We start from the raw sequence: 21,437 nt of genomic DNA, 5'->3' as shown, positions 1-21,437 counted from the left end.
TTACTAGTCTAAAAAAGCAGAATTACACTGAAACAACTAGCATCCTAAATAATTTAATCTTATCTTACCTTTCTTTGTTTATTTGCGATAGTTATTGAGTTTCTTGTCCTCACACTACGTACTGTACCTCGTTTGCAGATCCAGGTATTTCCTGGTACGATGGTTGTTGATCGTGGAGTTTACCTGTTCGGAGATCATTGAGGTAGCTGCTTTGGCGTTCGCAGACTTTGACTCTCCTTTCCCTATCTTTTAGTTTTATTTGTTCAATTCTACTCTCTAGACAGTGTATCAGACTATGTCATTATGTAAATAAATGCGCATGTACTAAGTGAGACCCATATTTTGGAAATTTCCGTATTGAGTTGTGACGTTTCATCCGGTTTTATGAGATCTTTTACTTATTTATAACCTGTTTTAGTATATTTTAAATTTAAAAATGTTGGCAATGTCTGAGTTGTCGGCTTGTATAGTAACATAATAGGTGTCATCACGACAGACTGAATATAGAGTAAGTAATATCAAAACATATGAAAATATACCCAACATCATGCAACATAAAAAAAATTATTTTCCACAAAATATACTTCTCAGCATCTTCTTTGACATCCATAAACCTCTTCCACGTATGAGATTGCCCATAAATCCATTTTCTTGCAATTAAATATTTTTTCTTGCAGTATTTGACTTCAAAGGACTCTCTCAATATAGTTTTTCGAGTTCTAAAACTCCACTACATCTTAATAGAGAAAGAAAAGGATCTAAAATCAACTCCACCTTCAATAAGGGATTACATAAGTTTGCCCAAGCTTTCAAGTGATGTTTGCTTCTATCCTCCATTTTGCCCAGAAAAGTTTGCCATGATCTTTTCCATTTGTGATAATACAGTTTTCGGGGGATGGAGTACATACATTATATTTTCACCAATACAGCTGAAAATATATTTTATGTTCAATAAAATCGTAATTATGATTAATTACCTAAATTTTGATATTGAAATAATTCTTTGAAGAATGGACACATATTTAGGATTTGAGGTATATATGTTTTGCCACTTCAACTTTCCTACAATTTATGATTTTTTGTTTTTTCCGTACATATTGATGGCAGGAAACAAGTAACTAAATCCTTTCCAAACTTTTAAGTTTTTATTCAAGTTTTCAAGTTCTAAACATGTAGGAAAGTTCTTATTTCAAATTTTCAAGTTTTAAACACATTAGGAAAGTTCTTATTTCCTAATTTTGTTCTATTTCTTTTTATTTAAGTCATGAAATTTTGTATTCCAGCTTTTATCCGTTTCTCTTTTATTTTGTTAAATGCATTTAATTATTTTTAGACTACTTTGTAAGTAATAAAATAAATATATGAGATATGTATAGATAAATAAATTACTTATAGTATGTTTGGTCAAGCTTCTAAAATCGCCTTACTTTAAGAAGTACTTTTCAAAAAAATACTTTTGATGATAAACAATTTGTGTTTTGGCTAATTAATTTGAAAAATATTTTTGAAATACAATTTATATTCGGACAAACTAATAAAAAGTGTTTCTAAGTATATTTTCTCAAAGGTATTTTTTAAAAAGTGATTTTAAAAAAAAACTACCTTTTTTTTGTTTCTGCTCAAATATATTATTTTTCTTTATAAAAGCTTGGCGAAATAACTTAACAATTAAAAAAAAGATAATTTTGAAAAAGAAAAAACTAACTTTTGGCTGAAAAAAACTTGGCAATTAGGCTATTAGTTAGCTTGGTTTCGCAGTACTTTTTTGTTTCTATACCTTTGTCCTTGGGAACACAAGCTTTGGTCTTCTGCCAAAAGCAATTCTGTTGGTCCTTGCATTTGACCACTTCACACTCAAATTACTTAAAAATGAAAACTATTAAGAGTCCCCAATGGCATAATTGATCTTCATGTGTTTTAAAGTTTTGCTTTCTTCTCCAACAAAGTAATCAAGAAAGAGACAGAAGGAAAAATAAATGTTTGAGGTGATTGTCTCTTCTTAGCCTTTTTTATGTTCCATCTCTCAAATAACAAAAACTAAAGCTCACAATTCTACTTTGCTCCAACGCCAATCATACATAAGCTTCAGCCAGAGTAAGGTTAGAACTCTCTTCCTTGTTCATTTTTTGATAAATCGGAGATCTCCTAGGACCAGCTTATATGAAGTTGGAAATTTAGTACCCCACCACTCTCTCCGGGGCGGAGCTAGCCCACTCACTACGGGTTCGATCGTCCAAACCTTATATTTGTCTAATGAAATTTATTGAATATGTATTATTTATTAATTTAAAACTTAGTAATTTAAAAAGATTAGAACTCCGAACTCATAACCTTTTTTATCCTGATTATATTTGTTTCTTGTAACTCATTTGCTTTAGAAGTACCTTTGCTACCCACTAGTCTTTGAATTCATCCTTCGTTTGCTTTCTATGTCTTTCCGGACTAAAGAAAGTAAGACTAGTGAGTTGTGCATTTACTGGTGGGTAGTGCCTTTACTACCCACTAGTCTTACCAGACTTTGAATAAATTAATCACAATGTTTTAATTTGTTTGCTTACATTAATATACTTAGTGGTCATTTGGTTATTGTGGAAATAATTCTGATTCCTGAGGTAAAATTACACATTGATAGTCTTTTTTTTTTTTTTTTTGATAAACTGGACATTTTATTTAATAAGGATTAGGGATGACAAAAAATATGATCCTGAGGATCAATACTAGTGATTGATAATTCATGCATTGCATACTGATTACCAAATTTTGTTAGAAGACTACAACATGACATAGGATGGAGGAAAATACAAAAGTCCTAATTTATTGAAAGCGGTAAAAGTCTTTGTATGCTTTGCCAAGAAATGAGCTACTTCATTGCCTTGTCTGAATTTATGCTGAATCACCTCCATGCCCATTGCGGATAGAAGCAACCTGCATGATTTAATAATAGAGTCGTAAGTTACACATCTATCGTTGATATAAGTGATTATCTGTGTAGCATCCGTCTCTATTTCCATGAGATATAACTTTCTCTCCTCTGCAATGTGTAGCCCTTGGTAGAGGGCTTGGAGTTCCATGTGGATTGGAGTTCTTGAGGTTGTTTTCACTGTGAATCCTAAAATCCAATCTTCGTTTGGATTTCTAAAGACACCTCCTATACCACTACTTTAGTCCCCTTTTTTGAAAGCCCCGTCTATGTTCAATTGTACCAACCAGAACGGAATGGAGTCCAGTGAAATTTATCTCAATTTTTCTATCCAAGTTGGATTCACGCTCCGCCAGTTACACTATTACGCGCGTAATTCTGTATCATTTTCTGCCGAATTAAGTGAGAAACTATAATGCATGTATTAGTAAAAAAATATGCATAAGAAAACATAATTGACAAAATACCCTCTGTACTACTACTACTGTTGCTACTTAAAGTAACCGTATCTTGCTTGGCATCTCTAGTTGTTTCTTAAAGTTTATTATGTTGATTTTCAATAAAGAAAAATGTGTAAATACGTTTTTAATGTTTAAAAGAGTGAAATACTTATTTGTTAATTTACCCATATTTAGGATACTTTATTTTAAATTTAATTTCTTCTTTTAAGTTATTCTTTTTGAGAACGTTAGTCGATAATATTATTTTAATTACTATTGATACATTTTTAATAAACCAAATATTAAATAGAATGAAGTAATAATTTGCCAAGGGTACTACTGAAAACAATTCTTCATAAATCAAATGAACATATTGAAATACACATTATATATCAATGCAAGTTGGGAAACATCCAATAATTCTACAAATAGACCTTTGATTACTATTCAATGTATCACAATCACTAATAACGTACAACGCAGCCGCAAACCAAACGAACCTCCTTAATAAATTTCTATTGGAAAGAGATAGAGAAGGAAGTCACACAACAACTTCGTGGCAACTAGTCATTGTTGTTTTGTTTGATTTTCTATCTAATGTTTGATTGACATTTGAGCACCGACTAATCCGGATTAGCATTTGCATTTGACCACCGACTATTCCGAATTAACACTGCATAAGGCTTGTTAAAAACGCGCATCCTACTAGGATTTTTATATTTCAAGACTTGAATTCGAAATCTCTAATAAAAAAGATACTATCCATCTCACAACTAGGGCCAGCTCCAACCTTATGTGGAGTAAGGCTTGTGCTTCCCAAATTTAGGGGGCCCCATTTTTAAAACACAATAGGTCCATAGGCATTTAAAAAATAATATTTTGTATTTTTAATAAAAAATTAGAGTTTTTAATATAAAGGAAAGAAAAGTTTATAGATATATAAATAAAATAATAATTTGACTTACTTAAAAATGTGTAGATGAATAGTTTTCATAATTTTTAGTTTTTCATTTTTTACTCTTCAGTAAAAAACTTTCTTTGTTTTCCTTAATTCGTCCAAGTCAATCTTTCTTTTTTCCAATCTCTTCATATTTCAGAAAATCCTATATATTTTTTGTGTTTCTCTTTGATATTATTACCCACTTCTTTCTCTAAGATTTCATTACTCACCTTCTTTCTCCAAGATTTCACTAGTTCAAGTGTTCAACACTACTTTTAGGCTTCCAATAGTTCTGTACTTTTATTATTTTGTAAAATCTTATCTAAGATCAACAATTAGTCATTGTTGTTTTGTTTGATTGGCATTAAGCATCGACTAATTCGGATTAGCGCTAGCGCTGCTTAAGGACCGTTACAACAAAAAAACGCGTTTTACTAGGAATTTTCTATTTCAAGACTAGTACTCGAAATCTTTAATTAAAAAGACACAAAAATTCTATCCATCCCAACAAATTGCTACATTTGATTCCCACTTTAGTTAATCAGAATGATCTTTTAGCTTTAATATATCTTTAATCAAAAAGGAAAAAAGGGAAAACAAAAGAAGAGGGGAAAAAAAAGAGGAAAAGAGCCAGCAGTTGCTATCCTATTTGGTAATGTCATATTGAGTGATGTAAGATTATTACGTAACATGAAAACAAGTAATATTCTCAATGATGTCCAGCTCTTGGTCTTGCACCATCCTAGTTTCACTTTCTCCTTTTATCTTTTGTCTAATCATTTTCAATATAATAACATAAAGAAGGAGAAAATACACCTCACGAAGCCGTCCACTAGTTTGTCATTTTCTTGATTATTCATCTTTTTCAATTCCCAAGCGTCACTCCTTAATGAGTAATCCACGTACTCTCAAACCAATGAGGGATAAAGGACAAATAAAACATCATGCCTTTTATTTTCTAAAGTCATACACTAATATGTATTCAAAAGCTTTACCTACTCTTTTTCTTCCTTTGCACTCAAAATATGTTATATATATTGTGAACAGAATTAATAGAAGTTACCAACCAATTGCCTTGAAGAGAAGCAGAATTTGCGTCTATTAAGTAAAAGAGTGGGCTTCTCTCTGCATCTCATTGCCTGTTATATAAGTGAATAGAGTTTAAGAGAAGTTATCACCAATTTCCTTGGGAGAGAAGGGGAAACATCGATCATTAGCGATGATCAGCACAATGGGATTGCTGCAGAGTTGGGGTGGTTTAGGGACTAGCATTGCTAGTTTCATATTCATGTGGGATATGATCCGTCGATACTGTCCCCCCGAGCTCATTCGAGCTTCAGATAAGTGGACAAGAAGAATCAGGAGCTTTTTCTACCCTTTCATTCAGATTTCCATCAGTGAATTCATGAGCAACAATCTCAAGCCACATGATGCCTATGCAGCAGTCGAGGCGTATCTCAGTGTCCATTTAGCAAAAAAGGCAAAAAGGCTCAGAGCTGAAACTGTGCATGGTGGGGGAAAGCTGGTGCTAAGCATGGATGAGCATGAGAGAGTTAATGATGAGTTTCGCGGAGCAAAAATACAATGGATATCTGGGAAAATTGTGCAACGGGAAAGCAAGTACTTGCCAGATGTAGAAAGAAAATATTACAAGGTGACATTCCACAAGAAATATCGTGATATGGTAACTGATACTTACTTGGAGCATGTGATCAAGACAGGAAAAGAAATCCAGATGAGAAACAGGAAGAGAAAGCTCTACACAAACGGCCACAACAAGACCACATGGAGCCATATTGTATTTGAGCACCCTGCAACATTTGATAGCCTGGCAATGGAATCGGAAAAGAAGCGGGAGATTGTGGATGATCTCCTCATGTTTAGGGAGAGTAAGGATTTCTATGCCAGGATTGGGAAGGCGTGGAAGCGGGGTTACCTACTATATGGTCCCCCAGGTACTGGGAAGTCAACAATGATTGCTGCAATGGCAAATTTATTGGATTATGACGTCTATGATCTTGAGCTAACATCGGTCAGGGACAACACAGAATTGAGAAGGCTCTTAGCCGAAACATCGAGTAAATCTATTATAGTGATAGAAGACATTGACTGCTCACTTGATCTAACAGGTCAAAGGAAGAAGAAACAGGAAAAACCTCCAGAAGAGAAGACTTCAAAGAACAAGAAAGAAGTTCCTCGCAAGGATACCGAAGAGAGTGGAAGTCGAGTCACTCTCTCCGGGCTTTTGAACTTCATTGACGGTCTTTGGTCAGCATGCAGTGGAGAGCGTATAATCGTCTTTACTACAAACTATGTGGATAAGTTGGATCCAGCTCTTACAAGAAGGGGAAGAATGGATAAGCATATTGAACTCTCCTACTGTAGTTTCGAGGGATTCAAGGTGCTTGCAAAGAATTACCTGCTGTTGGACGAACACCCCCTGTTTGAACCAATTGAAATGTTAATGAAGGAGACAAATATCATACCTGCTGATGTTGCAGAGAACCTGATGCCTAGCTCCCCGAAAGAAGACGCAAGGAAATGCCTTCTGAAGCTGATTGAAGCTCTCAAACTGGCAGAAGAAGTGATGATAAAGAAAGGGAAGGAGGAACCAGCAGACAAAGAACTGCCTGACATGAAAGAAGATGCAGATGTGTTGCAGGAAATGGAAGATTCTGTAGACAAAGTTTAGATGGTTTTTCGCAAAATTAACAAAGAGTTTGAGATCATCACGTTTTACAGTTGATTCTTGTAAGATCATCAAACTACTCTTGTGTAGCTAGGGTTGATGCCGGACCTAAAACTAGACCCTTTTTTATGTGAGGCATGAGTTTCAAACTGAAATTTGGATGAAGAGTTTATCCCATTTACTTAGTGTTATCTTTTTTCCCACTTTCATACACACAACATGGCCAACCTATCCTTGTACAACAAGAAGAAAGTTCTTTGCATAATAAAATTATTCACTTTCCGTCAAAAGCTGGGGTAAAGTTACTATGAAATTGGCTAGTTAATTGTTCATCATTATAAATTACTACCAATCCGCAGACCCTTCGAATGGGTAAAACATCTGTCTGTTACAAAACTCTTTTAGCATTTATTTCCTTAACTTACCTAATACTGCCCCGCAATGTGAAATTTGCTAGTTAATTGTTCATACTGCAACAAATAAAGGCCATTTAACAAAATACTGGACAGGGGAGACATTGTTTACTTATTTCTATTTTGAAAACGGTGGTGTAGGGCTAGTTTGCACATACCTTGACTATTCCTGGGTGCTTGCATCCCCCACCAACATAATATCGGGTACTTCTAGCACCAAGGCTTAGGCAAATGGGAAGAGATCACCTAGGTTTTTGCCTCTGTTAGAACTGAATCCTAGTCTTCCATAATCTTTCTTCCAACTTTAACGATGGTTGATGGTTGGGGGCGACAATTGTAATCAGAACACCACAGGATAACTTTGATCAGATAGTAAGAACTCGGCTTATTAAATAAGTATGTTATAAGGTTCCAATGTTTTCAGATAATCTCAAAAGAACTTCAGCAGTGAATCCATCATCCATGACCTTGATAGTAATAATATTCAGGTCATATCACATCACAACATTTGTGCACAAAATACAGGAGGAATCTGTCATTCATCTTGAGAAATTAAACAGGACAGGTAGAATATAAGAACTTATCCGAGTTAGTTGCAACAGTTTCCATTGGTAATATGAGTTAGGTAACGGCTGTACATTTCTTGCCTTTGACCTTTCTAATCTCTCGTAAAGTTGATGACCAATAATGGAATCCTCCAAGAAACCTATAATATTGAAAACCTAAAGAAACTGGACCCACTATCTTACCAGTATGACATTTCTTTCTAGAGTAGTGAATGGTAACAGCTAGTTTTAATGATCATCTATATAGATAGTTACAAAGATCTGTTTGCTGCAATATGAGACAATCATATTGGGACCTTGGGTATAAGAACTTGTAAAAAAACAGTAGACTTAAAAGAAAAGGTAACTGAAGGAAACTACTAAAAAGCTAGAATTATAGTCAGTAGTAAGCTTAAGCGAGTCCAGCATCCAGCTATGGAGCCTTAACAGGGCTAAAAGGACTACTCTGCCTTAACAGCATCCAGCTATAGAGCCTTAAAACAATAATCTTCTGCTTCTCTTATGAATGGAAGAATATAGAAGGTGGAAGAGCTATCATTTAGATGCAAGAACATAGTGTAGCATAGAATTTTCCAGGACTGGAATGTTGAATCTTTTAAAAATGGGGACTCAGGGATGACGACTGGGGAAGGAACTTGAGAGGTACCCTAGATAAAATCTTAACATCACTTGTAAGACAGAACAATGACACTCAGGGGGAATAAATGGACAGAGGTGAGTGGATAAGGGAATTTGGGGCCCTTTGATGCAAATCTGGATAGTTGCTACTGCATCACAAGGCATGAATGCTTGGCCAGTGCTTTATGAACAGCTTGCAAGTTAAAGTTGAGAGCATAGTAGGAAAAATAGAATAGAATTATGTTTACCCTTAAAATCGGATAACAATTGAATTTGTAAGTGATTTTAAGGATACGCGGATTAATTTGACACAAAGTTATGAATTAGATTAGATTAAACAAGTAAAAATAAAACAAATTCAAACCACGCGCGTAGGATAGTTTCCGCCTTAGTGAAATCTTCCCTCTCGATCCGGGCACACTGTGACCAGCACTGATGAACAAGATAGGAGCTAATGAGAGAAAAAATAATAATAATATATTGCCTTGTAATGCGTATTACAATATGTGTTATGGAACATCAGACCCTCCCCCCCCCTCCAATATAGTAGGAGAGTCTCATTTTAGGTAAAATTCTTATAAAAGTAAAAAAACTTTTAATTAACTGATTGCCGATTTCCTATTGATACGTGTTGAGATCCCCGCCGTGATATCTGGTCGGTCACAGATATCACGACATTTTGTTGGCTGGGCTTGATTTCCTGATAACGTCCTCTGAAATGAATCAAGGCTAAGACCGATCCCGAACCATGACCGCGATACTCTCGAGGGTGGGCATTATAATCCCGGACTTTGAATCGATGAGACTTATACCTCGGTCTCAGCCCCTTGTTATCATATCTCGAGATTAGCTTAACATGTCGGAGATCGGGGTGTATCACGAGATCGATTTTACCCGTACATAGATAGTCCCCTCGTTTCTCGGAGAGTAAATGACGAGAAATGACATGAATTCCTTATTCCCACTTTGATACGTCGTGATAGAAACAACAAAACATCTGAAATGTCTCGTCAGTCATGTCAAAATGGCATTAAATGCGTGTCAGCCGCCGGTCGGCTATCCCTGGATGCGAAACGTCGCCGAGTTCTTATAACTACCACTTCTTTTGTTCATTTTCACTTTACATTAAATCTTCTATCCTCGTTGTCACACCTCCTTTTTTATCACCCGCGAGGGGGCAGGGGAGTTTTTCCAATTAAAGGACAATCGAAACGGGATTGGGTTATTTATTTCAGAGTCGCCACTTGGGAGATTTAGGGTGTCCCAAGTCACCAATTTTAATCCCGAATCGAGGAAAAGAATGACTCTATATTACAGTCTGCGTACCAAAAATCCGGATAAGGAATTCTGTTAACCCGGGAGAAGGTGTTAGGCATTCCCGAGTTCCGTGGTTCTAGCACGGTCGCTCAACTGTTATATTCGGCTTATTTATCTGATTTTAAATACAATTATGAACCATGTGCAAATTTTATCTTTTAACCGCTTTTGTCATTATTATTATTTTTACGAGAATTGCAACGTCGTGAAAACATATCTCGAACCACGTTACATCAATGTACCCGTGGTTATCGATATATCTCGACTCGGTTGAGATTTGGATTTGGGTCACATAAATGTGCACCCGAATTAAGGAAAATAAATTGTTAAAGGCGCGCCTAAAGCAACTAGCGTCTTGTTATTTTGGGGAAAGTCGTAAAAATTCGTTAAACGGCATATCCCGAATTCTAAATACTTTAATATATACATACATCTAGAGGGCCCCGCAGCTTTGTACATTTTGTTTGTCGAGGCTCGTCTCGTTCTATTTTTAAAAGGAATTTGCGACGTCATGGACATGCATCTCGAACCACGTCACAATCAATGTACCCGTGATTAGAAACACATTTCGAATCCGTCGAGATTTGGATTTGGGTCACATAAATGCGCACCCGAATTTAAGAAGGTAAAATTATTAAATGCGCGCTTAAAGAGGCTATCGCGTTATTATTCCGGGAGGGTCGTGAGATTTGCTAAACGACCCACCTTAGGGACTGAATGCTTCAACATATATATATTTAACAAGGGCCCCGCAATTTGTGCGTTTTTCTTTATTTTTTTGTCGAGGCTCATCTCGTCCTTATTTTAAAAGGATATCCTATAGCAACTACGTTTCTTGTCGCGTTTGTCTCTACTAATTGAAAACAGTAGATAGCCCTACTTAATTACATGCTTGCAAGTTATCTATACAGAATTCCGAGTGCTTGCACAAAATCAGAAGCACGGCCACGTACACAGTCATCCTAGCAAAAATTAAGGGCCCAAATCCAGCCCATGCGTGATGGACCAGACCTGGGCCATTGTTTGTTCGATGCAGACCTGCTTGGTCTGTTTCGACCTGGGCTCGACCTTCGTGAGGTTGAGATTGCAGTCTCCGTGTTCTTTGTCTTAAAACATGGTTTACCAGTTATATGAAGCAGTTTATCAGAAAGGAAAGAACTTAACTAGTAGAGTACGATTTTCATGCTTGGCCTACATTAAAGGACATACTACAAAGTTAAACTAAGTCTAAGATACAACCTATTTCATTGGGAATATTTTCACCTATCAGCATACATATATAAACTATCATTCAGCTAATCTATATTGATATACACTGGGCATACAGGCTACTTCTATTGTCAACACAGGAATGAAAATTATTATACAGTACATGATATCTAATGTAACAATCTATGTATGAAAGTCAACTTCAGGTCTTTTCTTTTTGTATTCATGCTCAATTTTCCAATTACATTTGACAGTGTATTGGTTGTGTACCTGGTATAGAGAACAAAAGAAGAAAGGAATGATCAGCTGGGTAGTATGCAACAAACACAGCAACAGCAGATACACAGCAACAACACAGCAACAAACCAACAACCACAAGTGTTTTCCACAGTCCACAGACAACCAGCAACAGTTTCCAGAACAAAGAAAACCAACAGATGGTCGAGCACCAAACAAGTAATCCCAGAAAAGAGTAGTGAAACAACAGAAATAACAGAGTATTCGATGCAGCAACACCAGCAGTTCAACAATCACAAGCAGCTCAATCAGGGCAAACAACAGAACTTGGCCAAGACAGCTTGACCAATATGAATTCTTCTGTAGTTTTCAGACAGTGTTTGGTTACAGTGTTTCTGGAAATTTCCTTATATTTTTTCAGTTTCCTTTAACTCACAAGACCTCTCTCAAGACTAAGTTTTTTTCCAGAAGAACCTCCTCTTTTCGGCTCCAAAAAAAATCTCTCTTCTAATGGAAAGTCTGCCTCTTTTATAGCCTAACCTTAACACTTTACAGTCTGTTTGACCACTCAAAATTCCCCCTCCCTGTTGTTTTTCCACTCACTCATTTTAAATAACAAAACTCCCATGAAATCCCTGACAGCCCCTCTCTCTTTTTGTTGTTAAAGTGTCCTAATCTCTTGTTTATTTAACCAAAGTATGGGCAGCAGGAATATAATCTGACAGCATGTGCTGTCAGGCTATTTTAATCCAAAACAACTGACCATACGTATGCTGCCCACCATCTGAACTAAGTGAACATGGCATCCATTTAAGCTCAAAGTCTGAACTGCCATTATAACCTACCCCCTAGATGTTCTTTTAATTCAACTTTGAACAAAACCAATAGGCAATACAATTCAGTTCCTAATGGGATTCAAATACGATCACAGTAGAAATAAACAACACGGATCAAGTTGTTACCATTAATGACTGAAACTAATTGACGACATACATCGACTCGACTATATTAATCGTAACACATAACAATCAATCGTTCATATAAACAACACGTATAGAGTCCCGAATGACTTCAGACAACTTTGTTCAATCACTGGGAACCTATATGAATTAACTCATTTGACGACTAATTTAATTGACGATCATGTATACCACAGAATACATTCAGAACACACAGAAAATCAACTGACCCAATAAAAGGTCTTTGACATAGATGGAAGAAATCCGAATGGAAAATAACAAAAGAAAATAACCAAACATACACAACGAAACATGCTGACAACTTAACTAGCAGTTGAATAAAACAAAAAGGAAAAGAAAACTTACCAAAAAATGTCCAAACAAAACTGAACCAAATCTGACTCAACTTTGACCCTTTGAGGCCGAACAAACTTTAATCAGGGTGTTCTCACATGAGAACACCTTGATTAAGGTCTATTAGACCTCAAACCCCCGTTAAGGCTAGCCGGATTCCCCAGGTTCATGTGTTCTAAGGTCTGGATTTTCAGATCTGGTTTTTTAGAAGTTGTGGGTAGATTCGGACCAAACCAGGCCTGGTTTGGTCACGAGGGAGGTCAGGGGAGTGTCTGGTATGAAGATTGTGAGGTTTGGCATAGATCGAGTTTTGTCTCGAATCTTCAAATCCAGATTCGAGACGATGGGAGGTGATTTGAGGCTAGGGAGTAACAGATCCATGTTCAGGAGAGTGAGGGGGTCTTAGGGTGTTCAAGAGGGGGTCATCGGCATTCATGCCGCCGGGTTCTGGTGAAAGGGGAATCAGGGCGGCTGCTAGGGTTTGGGAGGTTTCAGGCTTTGGGGAAGGAGATGAGTGAAGTGAAGGGGGGGGTTCGGATAGGGGGCGTGGGGTGTGATAGAAAGCTTATATATGGTCTAGGGGTTTAGATCTGAGCCGTTGGATCAGATGATCTCAACGGCTTGGATCTGATGGTGAGGGGTGAGACGAGGTCGTTTGGTATTAAAACGGGGTCGTTTGGGTTTAAGTGATGGGTTGGGTTGGACCGGCTAAACAGGTCGGGTTACGGGTGTGTATGTGGACCGTTGGATGGGTGTGTTTGAACGGCTCAGATCAGACGCCTGATGCGGCGTCGTTTTGGGAGGTGCCTGGGCAGGCCTGGTTTGGACCGGGTCCTTGGACGTGGTTTTGGGCCTATTTTGTTTCATTTCTTGGGCCCAAATCAATTTTTATCACTTTTCTTTGTTTTCTAATTTTAAAACAAAAAATGAAAAATAACAAATAAATAATAAAACAAATGAAATTAAAACAAACAACAATGTAACACTTCAACACCAATATCACGCCAAATTAAAATGTTTAAGCAAGTTAAATCACAACCTAGAACGGACGATGCACATATATATATTTTTTTTGAATTTTCTTTCAATGACCGAATTACGGTTTGATTACCATGACAGACATACTTTGTATTTTGATTGATAAGATCAAATGCAACATGGACCAAACCACAAATGACTAAACAGCACATGCCACGAAAAATCGAAAGAATTGTACAGCGGAGTCATTTGTCACTATTTTTGTTTTCTTTTGGAGCGATTGTCCGTGAAGCAAAAATCACGTGCTTACAGCTGCCCCTCTTTGCACGAAGACACGAAGGGTTTTCACGCAAAGATAAAGCGGGCGATTTTTGCTCGTCTGAGTACTCCGTGTGAAGCATTTTTTGAAAAATATTTGACCGAACCTTTGCTTCAGAGGTTTCCTACATATCCTGGGCTGAACGGGAATCAGGTCAATATAGTTCGGGAAATTTTGGTAGCTGGGACTACCGTGTGACTGTAGTGCTCGCTGCTGTTGTGCGTTGTTGCATGCTGCTGTAGGATGCTACTGCTCACTGATCTCCTTGTTACATTGTCTGAAAGGAAAAACAAGAAACTAAGCTAGACTATGGATCATGAGATCTCATCTATCCTCGACTGGTTCTTGTTGCCTTGATTTCTTGTCGGCCAGCGCTTTCCTCTGATGCCTTTATTTTGTGAACTTGGGGGGATGATACTGGTCCTTCGCCTTTTCTGAATACCAGTTTTCATCACTTCGCTTGATCTGCTGGGAACATAGCCCTCTTCTTTAAGCCTTTCCATGGTTTCTTCAGTGGTATGGCTTTCTTCATCAAAATCATTATGTTGGGCATGCTATAACGTACCCAACTGCTTCTTCTGAGACGCGTTCCTTCTTCCTTTTGAATTGCGTGCATGCTTTTGCAGCCTTCCGCTCCTTGGTGCTGCGCATTTTACTGGTGGGCGACCTAGAACTTAAATGTATTCCCGCATTATACTGGTGGGCGACCTAGAACTTAAAAGTATTCCCGCATTATACTGGTGGGCGACCTAGAACTTAAATGTATTCCCGCATTTTACTGGTGGGCGACCTAGAACTTAAAAGTATTCCCGCATTATACTGGTGGGCGACCTAGAACTTAAAATGTATTCTCGCATTTTACTGGTGGGCGACCTAGAACTTAAATGTATTCCCGCATTATACTGGTGGGCGACCTAGAACTTAAATGTATTCCCGCATTTTACTGGTGGGCGACCTAGAACTTAAATGTATTCCCGCATTATACTGGTGGGCGACCTAGAACTTAAATGTATTCCCGCATTATACTGGTGGGCGACCTAGAACTTAAATGTATTCCCGCATTATACTGGTGGGCGGCCTAGAACTTAAATGTATTCCCGCATTATACTGGTGGGCGACCTAGAACTTAAATGTATTCCCGCATTATACTGGTGGGCGACCTAGAACTTAAAAGTATTCCCGCATTATACTAGTGGGCGACCTAGAACTTAAATGTATTTGAAATTGTTTCCCCGTTCTTCCGAGAAAATTTTTGACAATCGGCAGAAAATTTTCTGCCCCGGTTTTTGGTGATTTCCCTGGCGTTGCATCTCGCTGCCATCATCAATCCTTTGTTTTCCTGCAGCAGACAAAAGGATTTAATTAGTTTTAATCGTGGTGGTAGAGGGTGCCTTTCCGGCGGATGATTTTTCCTCTCTTCCCCTTTTCTTGCTCTATGTCCCCATAATTGGTTAGTGGACAAAATTGCCTGCTGGGGGTCTCTAGCCTGCTGGGGCTGGTTTTCAATTTGTTCCCTTTTCTGCTTTCTCTTTAAGCACATGCTGTGGGAATCTGCTTTTACTCCCGAAACCATTCCCTTTGGAGCTTACTTCCTCCAAAACTGCGAGGCACGATTATTGCATTGCCTAGGGGCCGGCCTTTAAGATTGTTTGTGTTATCCTGCATTGGATGAATTCCCCTTCGGTCTCTGGTAGTAAGCTTTGAAAAAAATCCTTTTTAAGACAAATTTTTAGGAAGAGAAATAAAAGATAGAAAAAGGAGAAAATCTTTCTGAACCAATATTTGGTGGGAGAAGAAACTCAGAAGAACTTATCTGGAGGACATGACTGGTCCCCGTGATCATGACGTGCACCATAGATTCCCGACCCAGTCTATTCATATCAATCGACTTGCCCGATGGTCTGACTTGCTGGGGATGATAAATGAGTGTCCATTTCGTTGCGAATGTGGTCGCTTTTTGTTGATCTGTCTTGTCGCCTCATAGTGCCCTTCGAGGGGTTTTCACTAATGAGACTCTCTCTTTCTCTCATCTCCCGGCGCCTTATGGTGCCTGTGAAGGTTTTCACCAATAAGACTCTCTCATTTTATATCCCTCATATTACGTCGCCTTTCGGTGCCTGTGAAGGTTTTCACCGATAAGACTCTCTCCTTTTATATCCCTCATCTTACGTCGCCTTTCGGTGCCTGTGAAGGTTTTCACCGATAAGACTCTCTCATTTTATTTCTTTCGAGGAATCGGGGTGTTGTTGATACGACCCTCTCTTCTGGAGATTCCTTTGACCATCAATTCATTCCCAGTCTTACGATCCTCTTCTTTGCTGGTGATCGGTGTATTATTCTCGGCCTTATTTGCCTGACTTGGCATCTCTTGGACATTGATCGGGAGGTCTTTTGGACGTTGATGTTGGTTTTGGTGTGGGGCTAAAGAAAGGCTATAAAAATGAAAATAATTTGATGGGTGATGTGCTACAACTTTTGGAATCAAACCTTTGTTGGAACTTAAAACATAACCTCTGCCCCAGTTTTCTTGCTTGGGGAATCTTATTTTTACACTTAGGTTGAGCTACGTGCGTTACGCACACTGTGCCTATTATGCACACTATGTACATTATGCATCCTATATACACTGTGATGCACACTATGACCGAGCCGTGAGGCGCCTACGTATCCTCTTTGAGGAATCAGGTCAAACGTAGTTCCCACCATTTTGTATCTCTTATGATTTTATCTTCTTTTCCTTTTCTTTCTCCTTCTTTTCATTTTCCTTTAAAGATTTTTCTTTTTTTTTTCTTTTTTCTTTTCCATTAGTGATTCCAAAAGAGGGGTATGGAAGAATAACTTAAGGATCAAAGGGGGAAGCAAGGGTTAAAAGTGTTTGGATAGAAGAAAGAATTGCCTCCGTCATCTCATTATCCAATAAATGCCAAATACAAACAAACGAACCAATAATTGCCATAATTAAAGAAATTACGCATAATATCTCTTGACTGCATCAGAATTGATAGCCATGTCGACACATCTCCCCTCGATATCTGTCAAACACAAAGCACCGTTGGACAATACTCTGGTCACGATATAAGGCCCTTGCCAATTTGGGGCGAATTTGCCTTTTGCCTCGACCTGATGTGGGAGGATCTTCTTCAATACCTGCTGCCCTACTTCAAACTTCCTGGGGCGCACCTTCTTATTATATGTTCTTGCCATTCTCTTCTGGTACAGCTGACCATGGCACACTGCTGCCAATCTTTTCTCATCTATCAGGCTCAACTGTTCCAATCGAGCTTTGACCCATTCATCATCATTAATCCCGGCTTCAGCGACAATTCGGAGGGATGGAATTTCGACCTCCGCTGGTATCACGGCCTCAGTTCCGTACACCAATAAATAAGGAGTTGTACCTACAGAAGTACGAACGGTAGTGCGGTAACCCAACAAAGCAAAGGGTAATCTCTCGTGCCATTGTCTGGATCCTTCCACCATCTTTCGCAGTATCTTCTTGATGTTCTTATTGGCTGCTTCGACCGCTCCATTCGCCTTGGGACGATATGGGGTGGAATTGCGGTGGGTAATCTTGAATTGTTGGCATACCTCTCTCATCAGGCTGCTGTTAAGATTCGCACCGTTATCCGTGATGATCACTTTTGGGATTCCAAATCTGCAGATGATATGGGAGTGAACAAAGTCCACCACTGCCTTTTTGGTTACCGACTTGAAGGTTTTAGCCTCAACCCATTTGGTGAAGTAATCAATGGTCACTAGAATGAACCTATGACCGTTGGATGCTGCCGGCTCGATGGGCCCAATGACATCCATGCCCCATGCCACAAACGGCCAGGGTGCTGACATCGTATGTAACTCTGTTGGCGGAGAATGAATCAGATCTCCATGTATCTGGCACTGATGGCATTTCCTCACGAAAGTGATACAGTCGTGTTCCATGGTGAGCCAATAACACCCTGTTCGAAGGATCTTTCTTGCCAATACATATCCGCTCATGTGTGGCCCACAAACTCCAGCATGTACCTCTGCCATAACCGTCGTTGCTTGACTGGCATCTATGCATCTCAACAATCCCAAATCCGGGGTTCTTTTGTACAATACTCCTCCGCTGAGGAAGAAACCATTCGACAAACGCCGAAGGGCTCTTTTTTGGTCTCCAGAGGCCTATTCCGGATATATCCCCATTCTGAGGTATTCCTTGATATCATGAAACTAGGGTTCGCCATCTGCTTCTTCTTCTATGGAGTTGCAGTAAGCGTGCTGATCACGGACCTGGATGTGCAGAGGATCAACATACATTTTGTCAGGGTGGTGCAGCATTGATGCTAAAGTGGCCAAGGCATCCGCAACCTCATTGTGAACTCTCGGGATATGTTTGAACTTCACCGATCGAAATCGCTTGCTCAGATCATGCAAGCATTGTCGGTATGGTATGAGCTTTAGATCTCGCGTTTCCCATTCACCCTGAATCTGATGTACCAAGAGGTCCGAGTCTCCCAAGACCAAAACGTCTTAGACATCCATGTCCGCAGCCAATCGTAGACCCAAAATTCATGCTTCGTACTCGGCCATATTGTTGGTGCAATAGAAGCGTAGTTGAGCCGTAACAGGATAATGGCGTCCTATTTCAGAAATGAGTACTGCTCCTATTCCAACCCCTTTCGCATTTGCAGCTCCATCGAAGAAAAGCTTCCAACCCGGTTCTTCGGGTAACTCCAGCTCATTTGTATGCATTACCTCTTCGTCGGGAAAATACGTTCTTAGGGGCTCATATTTTTCATTAACGGGGTTCTCTGCCAGATGGTCGGCCAGCGCCTGGGCTTTCATGGCTGTCCTCATCACATAGACGATATCAAACTCTGTGAGTAGAATTTGCCATTTTGCCAACCTTCCTGTGGGCATAGGTTTCTGAAAGATATACTTCAATGGGTCCAAACGGGATATGAGATAAGTAGTATATGAAAACAAGTAGTGCTTCAACTTCTGAGCTACCCAAGTTAGGGCGCAACATGTTTTCTCGAGTTGAGTATACTTGACCTCATGTACTGTGAATTTCTTGCTAAGATAGTAGATGGCCTGCTCCTTCCTTCCCGTGTCATCATGCTGCCCCAGTACACAACCAAATGAATTTTCCAGGACCGTCAGGTAAAGAATTAAGGGCTTCCCAGGCTTAGGCGGGACCAATACGGGTGGATTAGACAGATACCCTTTGATTTGGTCGAAGGCCTCCTGACACTCTGCCGTCCAACCTACCGCAGCATCCTTTCTCAGCAGCCGAAATATGGGCTCACAAGTTGCTGTGAGTTGGGCGATGAACCTGCTGATGTAATTGAGTCTACCCAGCAAACTCATTACCTCTGTTTTGTTCCTTGGCGGTGGCAAATCTCGGATGGATTCAATTTTGGATGGGTCTAACTCAATCCCTCGTCGACTGACGATGAACCCTAGCAACTTTCCTGATGGAACCCCGAATGCGCATTTGGCCGGGTTAAGCTTGATATCATACCTTCGGAGTCTTTGGAAAAACCTCCTTAGGTCTGCTACATGGTCCTCCTGACGCCAAGATTTTATGATCACATCATCGACGTACACCTCGATTTCTTTGTGTATCATGTCATGAAACACAGCAGTCATTGCTCGCATGTACGTTGCCCCGGCGTTCTTTAATCCGAACGGCATTACCCGATAGTAGTAAGTTCCCCATGGCGTAATAAATGCTGTTTTTTCCGCATCCTCCTCGTCCATTAGGATCTGATGATAACCCGCATAGCAATCCACAAAGGATCCAATCTCGCACCCATCACAATTATCGATCAGGATATGAATGTTGGGTAACGGAAAATTGTCCTTGGGACTTGCTTTGTTGAGGTTGCGGTAGTCGACGCACACCCTGATTTTCCCATCCTTCTTTGGGACTGGTACCACATTGGCCAACCACTCAGGATATCGAGTGACCCGAATGACCTTCGCCTGCAACTGCTTAATCACCTCTTCTTTGATCTTTACACTCATTTCTGTTTAAACTTCCTTAGCTTTTGCTTGACCGGAGGGTATGCCGGGTCAGTGGGCAATTTGTGAACTACTAAATTGGTGCTTAATCCAGGCATATCGTCATATGACCATGCAAAAACATCTTTGAATTCCATGAGGGTTTTGACCAATTCTTCCCTAACATTCGGCTCAATGTGGATGCTGATTTTGGTTTCTTGGACGTTATCAGCGTCTCCTAGATTCACAGCCTCAGTGTCATTTAGGTTGGGTTTGGGTTTTTCCTCAAATTGGCACAGTTCTCGGTTTATCTCTTCGAAGGCTTCACCTTCGTCACATTCAGATTCATCGTCACAAACGACCTCTTGCATCATTGAGTCGGATTCAGATTGATTTATTAGACTAGGTCGAAGATCCGCTGTGCATGCCATGTCATTAGAACCAGTAAAAAGAGAACTGTTCAGAAAGAAAAAGAACAAAACAAAATTAAAATGGGACAAAAGAAGAGAACTTTATTAAACTTGCGGGATAAAAGGGTTCACACTTTTACAAAACAAAAGTAAAATTTGGATTACACCCTGGAATAATCCGAACAAAACAAAACAAACAAAACATAAATCAAAGCCTACTACCAAGACTCCCCTCGGACAGGAAGACGAGTAACAGTCCAATTGTTGGTTTTGGCCTCAGGCCCCACAAACTGTATCTCTGCTCTGCTGGAACCTTCTCCAGCCTCTACCATACTGACATCAGCGAATAGCCTCTCGAAACTCTGATTCAGGTCCCCATCCATACCAATCAATGGTCCTAGGATCTTTGGGACGGGCGACCCCTTGGCACTGGCTCTGACAAAGGACCTTGAGAGACGTGGCACCGGTTTGGGCAGAAACCAGACCCTCTTCTTCATTTTTCGCGCTTGCTCCTTATCTGCTGCGGTTGGTTTGAACCCCAATCCGAAAGTTTCCAGATTTTTAGGCAGGGTGACAGGTTGGAAAATCCCCTGAAGCTCGACTCCCAGGCCTTTTCCCGGCACAAATCCATTACCCAGCATTTCCGAGACCATCATGACTGTTGCGGTAGCTACTCTAGGGTGCGGGATGATTTCTCCTTCAGAAATTTTGTTGGCCGACACTGTATCAAAAATCTGGTAGACCCAAGGACCTTTTCCATTATCGGTATCTATGAAAGGTACAATGGCGCCACCCATGGTGCGCGCCGTGTCCTCGCCGTGTAGCACGACCTCTTGTCTTTCCCACTCGAACTTCACCATCTGATGTAGGGTGGAGGGCACTGCTTTGGCTGCATGAATCCATGGTCGTCCCAACAGAAGGTTATAAGATACTATGGCATCTAACACCTGGAACTCCATGGTAAACAGGACTGGACCGATGGTCAATTCAAGTACAACATCCCCCACAGTGGCTGTTTCGTTTCCGTCGAACCCTCGGACACAGATGCTGTTCTTGTGGATTCTTCCGTGGTCGATCTTT

General features: G+C 39.6%; 1 protein-coding gene and 1 long non-coding RNA gene across 2 annotated transcripts; one reads left to right on the top strand and one right to left on the bottom strand.

Annotated features, from left to right (window-relative positions):
* Positions 1-1,949: 1,949 nt before the first annotated feature.
* Positions 1,950-7,166, top strand: LOC104227061 (AAA-ATPase ASD, mitochondrial-like). The gene is made up of 2 exons (XM_009779193.2): positions 1,950-2,099; positions 5,348-7,166. Exon 2 carries the CDS (start codon positions 5,520-5,522, stop codon positions 6,990-6,992), a length of 1,473 nt encoding a protein of 490 aa, XP_009777495.1. The 5' UTR covers positions 1,950-2,099; positions 5,348-5,519; the 3' UTR covers positions 6,993-7,166.
* Positions 2,688-8,624, bottom strand: LOC104227062 (uncharacterized). Its single transcript, XR_711016.2, has 2 exons — positions 7,561-8,624; positions 2,688-2,925 (listed from the first exon to the last, which is right to left on the bottom strand). It is a non-coding gene; the product is annotated as an uncharacterized lncRNA (long non-coding RNA).
* Positions 8,625-21,437: the final 12,813 nt, after the last annotated feature.

This window comes from Nicotiana sylvestris, chromosome 10 (genome assembly GCF_000393655.2).
Source record: "Nicotiana sylvestris chromosome 10, ASM39365v2, whole genome shotgun sequence".
Classification (NCBI taxonomy): domain Eukaryota; kingdom Viridiplantae; phylum Streptophyta; class Magnoliopsida; order Solanales; family Solanaceae; genus Nicotiana; species Nicotiana sylvestris.
This window is presented reverse-complemented; position numbering and strand designations above follow the sequence as displayed.

What these genes read in the sequence shown, in the direction of transcription:
- LOC104227061 (XM_009779193.2), top strand. Translation starts at nt 5,520, where the DNA reads ATGATCAGCACAATGGGATTGCTGCAGAGTTGGGGTGGTTTAGGGACT.